Consider the following 6,156-nt stretch of genomic DNA (forward strand, 5'->3'; position numbering starts at 1 on the left):
GTTTGTGGTTGTAATGTGACAAAATATGGAAAAGTTCAAGGGGTATGAATACTTTTGCAAACCACTGTATGTGTCTTCCTCTGGTTTCATTTTAAAAAACTGCGTTCACCCTCACATCGCTTAAGAAGTTTGGGAACCACTGGTCTAAAACGTTCCAGTGTGACCGGGCCTTAATTGTTAGGCATTGTTTTTGTTTTCCTCTCATACTTGATTCTCTTTTTATGACGACTTCTAACTTTATTGTACTTTATTTGATGTGGATCACTTAGTAACGTTGTTTTTAAAATCTTCTTTGTAAAGATTTACTACTACATACCTCATATTGTCTCTGAGTTTTGTCGTAAAGCTTCTAAAGAACTCGACTTAATTATCTTTTAAGTTCACTTTTCTTTGAAACTATGATTCATTCATGAACACTGACATAACCGGGCCGCTCAGTTGCCAAATGTATAATGACTTTTTAAAGTAATAATGTGAAATTTACTTGTCATAGCAATTCTGTCAAACTGCCAGATGAACTTTTTTTTCTTATAGAACACGGCCAATGGTAGGTTCAGGCATTAATTCACAGATGTGTGTTATTTTTACTCAAAATAATCATAAATAAAGTCCGAGTGCACGCTCAACAAAAACATCAGATCAAAGCTGTTTCTTTTTGTTTAATCTGAACAAGATGCAGTTTATTTTCACCAAATGCAGGAGTACTAAATGCAATTTCTTATATTTAATTTCTGACACTCTTTGCAGTACAACAAAAGGAAAACAACATTAATCCTGAGTTTCCAGTCAAAGAATAATTGCTCCCAGTTCTACTTGAACTCATTTAAAAAGAGGATGGGGGTAGGAAACGAGCTAAAGAGTAAGGCTGTGCAGGGAAGGGGGGTGTGGGGGTGCATCGGGACTTGGACTAGAAGACAAGAGAAAAAAAAACGAACAGGTGACAGAAACACTCAGCTGTCATCTGACCCCGAGGGAAAGATCGGCACTCACGTCGCAGGTATGTACATCTGCATCGCTTTGATCTTTTTTTGCCTGGCACTAGTTTGCATTCGGATAGCGTGCTTTGGAAAAAAAATTACTAACAGACACCGGTGTAAAAAGGCAAAACAAAAAAAAAGAGGCACTACTTGTAAGCGATTGCGGTAACACGCAAAACAAGTGTTCAAAGGCAAAAGCCAGGTGCAACGCTGAAATGGCACGAGAACTGATAAAAAGGAGCAATCATATTAACAGAGGGATGACAGAGGGACAAAGATATGCAGCTCAGAAAAATGGTTGAAGATGTTTCCCAGAACTACAGAGAAGACACATCAACAAGTGCTTCTCTGTTTCTGCACAACATACATGCATTACCTGCACATTAACATCTTAAATGCACAAGTCTTCTAGTCGTTTCTTCTGTGTGTGCGTGTGTACGTGGGCCGACTCGGTCTTGTTGGTGAGACGGTGAGAATTCAAGCAGATTACAGAGGAGAAATCCGATCATTACAGCGCTCAAAGCCTGTATTTTACTCCCTGAAAACAGGTGGGTGCGTGAGCGAACAGGATGAAAAAAAAGAAAAAAGTTGCGTGTTTTTGTCTCGTGCAGAGCTGGACGGTCAGCGGGTGCAGGGACGGGCAGGACTTGTTGAAATGAAACGCTGCTGCAGTTGGAGTCTTTGAACGAGGTGGAAGGAACGAGAGGGGAGCGCTGAGAAATTCCTTTTACGAGAAAATAACTCAGAGGGAGCGAATGGACGAGCTGACATCTAGTGGACGGCATGCTGACGAGAGGCTGAGTCTTTTTTTAAATTGTGTTTTTAACACAGACTCGTTCCACCTGCAAGCAAAGCTCTTGTTTTTTCCTCCAGCATGCCTTTAAGTGTAGCACCGATTTATTTACTTCAACTTATCTTTTGTTCAGAAAATACATTTAATTAAACAATAACAGTGGTGGGGAGGGAATCAGACACAGTCCAATCATCTTTACAGAGTTCATCTGCTTACAGACTAAATGTAAAACAACAAACACAAAATCAAACAAAAACTATAAAAATGATCACCAGTGAATATTAAAAAACAAAAACCTTTGCCGCTGTTTTAAGTCTTGCTGAGCGATTCGGCACGTACAAAATGAATAAATGAATTTAGAGCTTCCAGGTGAAGCTCTAAATACCCGTTTGGTTTGGTTTAAAGCCACAGTAATCCCAAACAGGCGACTTTTCCTTAAAGCAGAGGTGCCCAAAGTGGGGCCCGCGGGCCAAAATTGGCCCGCCAAGCCATTTGATTTGGCCCACCAGCAGTTGTCCTGGTTATTAGATTGTAATTATGTTAAGATTAAATATAAAATACAAGTAACTACAAGAGACATTTAGATNGGTTATTAGATTGTAATTATGTTAAGATTAAATATAAAATACAAGTAACTACAAGAGACATTTAGATTTGATTTAAGCCCATATGACCCCATATACTCAAATTTTAAATTATGGCCCCCTCAGGGAAAAAGTTTTTTAATTTTGGCCCCCTCAGGGAAAAAGTTTTTTAATTTTGGCCCTCTCAGGGAAAAAGTTTTTTAATTTTGGCCCTCTCAGGGAAAAAGTTTTTTAATTTTGGCCCTCTCAGGGAAAAAGTTTTTTAATTTTGGCCCCCTCAGGGAAAATGTTTGGGCACCCCTGCCTTAAAGGAAAATTAGTACTTAAATTGATTTGAGTTTTTGGGAAATTGCTGCAATTGGACTTACGTACGTCTTATTTTTTTTGGTATTTTACTGCCTATTTTATTATTGTTTTTATAATTTTTACCAAATTTCAGTTCTATTTTATTTATTTTATGTGTTTGTTTTATCCTCAGCTACATGTGATGATTGTTTTGTTGTAAATGTGCAATAACAATAACTTTGACTTGACTTTGTATTTTATTTTTGGCAACTAGTTCCTCCATTTTTGGACATTTGTGTTCTAAATTCGGCGAATCGGTTCGCGGATGTTTGCCCAGCTCCGCCCACAATAAAGCCCAAACATCACCTGAACGAATCCATCACACATCGTCATTTGTTGGACTGGTGAATGTCGGTTGGAAAAACTCCAAAACACGTGTTCTGATGCACAAAATAAAGCTACTAATTTAAATTGTTTACTAAACATTTAAAAAGAAATCAAGAATGAAAAAAAAAGCTGAGACGCCTTAGATGTTTGAGTCTAAACCTTTCAGATTAGCAGGGGTGGGCACCAGTCCGCTAAAGTGCAAATCCGCTAATTGCGGACCTAAATATTTCATTTGCGCTTTAGCGGTCTTACTAATTTTTATAATTCATAAGCGGATTTGCGCTTTCTAAAATTAAAATGCAGTACCGCTAATAACTAATTATCTACCAGTCATCATTATCTTGAACAGCAGAAGGTATGACTGTCAATGAATCACAACACACGTGATCTGTCCAACAACACCCCTCCCAGATAAACACACTTATTGGAAACGTATACATCTTTGCTGACATTTGCTCTCGGTCACGGTTCTCATTTCCCACAATGCTTTGTGTCTGCTTACGTAGCAGGACGGCAATGTTTAGTACTACATTTCCCAGCAAAAATAGTAAACGTTTGTAATCCATACTAAAATTTTGTATGCATTTATTTAATTTACTTTACAATCGGAGCTCCTTTTTAAAAATAAAAAAAGTTTAAACGCTGGAGCTAAATACTTGACGTAATTGGTCGAAGCAATCCACCAACGGGATTAGACAGACATCTAGTGGTCAACTGGAGCAACTACATGGAAAACTTTCGTTTCCCGTCACAAATCAAATCCGTCATTAAACTGTTTAGTTCACAATGTCGTTTTTTTTTTTTTGTTTGTTTGTTTGTTTGTTTTTTGCACATTTACTATTTTATGTTTCCAGTAACAGACCAGACTTACTTTTTTAGGTACTTTCTCCACACTCTTCTGAGGCTTCACATCATCTTCATCACTGTCATCATCACTACAAAAAAGCAAAACAAAGCAGTGAATATTTATTCTTTAAATCCTCAAAATTTACAACATAAAAATACAGATTTGCTTTCAGAATAAAAGAGATCTCACTCATCGTCGTCCTCGTCACTGTCTTCTTCTTCGTCATCATCGTCTTCGTCTGAATCCATCTTTAGTTTTTTCTGCAAGAAACGAGAATCCTCTTTGTGTAAGAAAAACTGTTACAGTTTGACTTGATAACTTTTTTTTAATTAAACATCCATCTTCTCAGAACCTCCTTCGTGTTTCAAACTTTTACAAACCGAACATTGACGCTTTCAGATAAAATAACTGGAAAGGAAAGTTGCAAAGATAATCACCAAGGGAGGCTTCTTCAACGACAGGTTTGCAGGCCTCTTCACCGGTGACGTGTTGTTTTCCTCCTCTTCATCATCAGACTCCTTCACACCTGAAACAGTAACGGTTTAAACACTTCACTCAAAAAACTTAAATAACTCATCTTGCGATGAAAGTAATGGACATTTAGGCAAGATATTGAACAAGAATGGAAAACTAAGTGACCTTTAGGAGAGAGGATGACTCAAACTTTGTGAAAGCTTGTTTAGACCCGTAATACTCACTGACAAAATGCTGCCCGCTGATGTGGACCGGTCCAGAACCAGACACCAGACGAAAGGTTACTGGAGGAGTGATCTCAAACCCACCTAAATTCATCTATGATAAAAAAAAAAGCAACAATTACATCAATAAACAAATCCTAGAAGATGTTCTTTGAAATTTGTATATTTTTTTTCTTGAGCACAAACTTCGGTGCTGACTCACAGAGGGCAGGACGGAGGGCTTCAGGACAACAAGCGGCACTTTGGTAGCCTTTGCATCATACGTGAGCCCTTCCACTTCCACCAGGTGGAACTTGTCCTCAGCCTCAGCACCCAGACACACCTGGAACGGCACTGGAGACGTCAGTAAGCCTAGAGGAGATTTACAAACCTGTCCAGCCTGTATGTATTTGTAATTATTTCTATTATTAAGCTGTGCTTTTCTGTGCATTTCCTCTGAAACTGTCTGAACTCTAACATGCACATGTAATATGAGCCCACCACACATTCTGTGGCTCCTGCTCTATATTATTGTTCATTACTGTATAACACTGGTTTATGTAATAACTGTATAACACTAGTGTCTATATCAGCGGTCTGCAACCTGCGGCTCTTTGGTCCCTCCACAGTGGCTCTTTGAAAATGTGACCAAATATAACAATCATTTATTTGTTTTTGTTTTTATACCCACAACAGAAATCAATTTGTATGCAAATACGTGATCAATACTACTAATACAAAAAGCAAAACATGTTGACTAGCTCATGCTAGCCTGTTGTTTACTTAAATAATCCAACTTCTTTTATTATCTTTCTCTCAAATCCATCAGATTTACCTTTAAAGAATATTAAAAACTACATAATAAGGATTAGAAAAAAATATGCTTGAATAATTCAGTTGTACTAGTTTTTATGAAATTAGGTATAAACTATATATAAAGAATTTTTCTTGTTTACATGAATATAATCTTTTTATTTGTCCTGATGTGTAAAAATAACAATAAATAATAAAATTCACTATATATTTTTTAGTTTTATATCAACTCATCACCTCCGCTGGCCGTAAAGTTTCCCGAAAAGGCCCAGAAAAGGCCCACGGACCACCACTTTATAATCACAATTGTAGCTTATTTTGCGGCTCTGGACACATTTTATTACTGCGTCAGTAGCAGAAATGTCTCTTTTGATCGAAAAAGGACGCAGACCCCTGGTCTATATTTTCTAGTCTATACCACATTTGATGTTTACTTATATAAGGTGACTTTTAGTACTACACATTCTGCTGCTACTGTCTATAAATACTGTAAATACTGGTCTATAATTCTGTACACCCTACTTTTGTACTCTATTGTACTTTATTTATAGTCTCTCTGACTGTCGGTAAATGGAGCAACTGCAAAGTAAGAATTTCACTGCACAGTGTAACTGCTTGTATACTGGGCATAACGACAATTAGGGGTGTAAGAAAATATCGATACACTGAAATATTGCGATATTTAATTTCCCGATACTGTATCGATACTCTAAAGCCCTGTATCGATTTTTTATTAAGGTTTAAAATGTCAACTTTCCTGCCAGCCGTTCATTTTTATGTTGTAGTTCAGCCT

The 6,156-nt window shown here is 37.3% G+C and overlaps 1 protein-coding gene across 1 annotated transcript in view; it reads right to left on the minus strand.

The window, feature by feature from the left end:
- npm1b (nucleophosmin 1b) overlaps positions 1–6,156 on the minus strand; it is a 23,274-nt gene that overhangs the window by 13,487 nt on the left and 3,631 nt on the right. The window contains exons 3-7 of the mRNA XM_014020271.1: positions 4,774–4,893; positions 4,572–4,665; positions 4,311–4,399; positions 4,063–4,133; positions 3,898–3,961 (exon numbers count right to left, since the gene is read on the minus strand). Coding sequence (XP_013875725.1) covers positions 3,898–3,961; positions 4,063–4,133; positions 4,311–4,399; positions 4,572–4,665; positions 4,774–4,893 — 438 coding nt within the window. The remainder of the gene's footprint in view (positions 1–3,897; positions 3,962–4,062; positions 4,134–4,310; positions 4,400–4,571; positions 4,666–4,773; positions 4,894–6,156) is intronic.

Source organism: Austrofundulus limnaeus, unplaced genomic scaffold (genome assembly GCF_001266775.1).
Source record: "Austrofundulus limnaeus strain Quisiro unplaced genomic scaffold, Austrofundulus_limnaeus-1.0 Scaffold246, whole genome shotgun sequence".
Classification (NCBI taxonomy): Eukaryota; Metazoa; Chordata; class Actinopteri; order Cyprinodontiformes; family Rivulidae; genus Austrofundulus; species Austrofundulus limnaeus.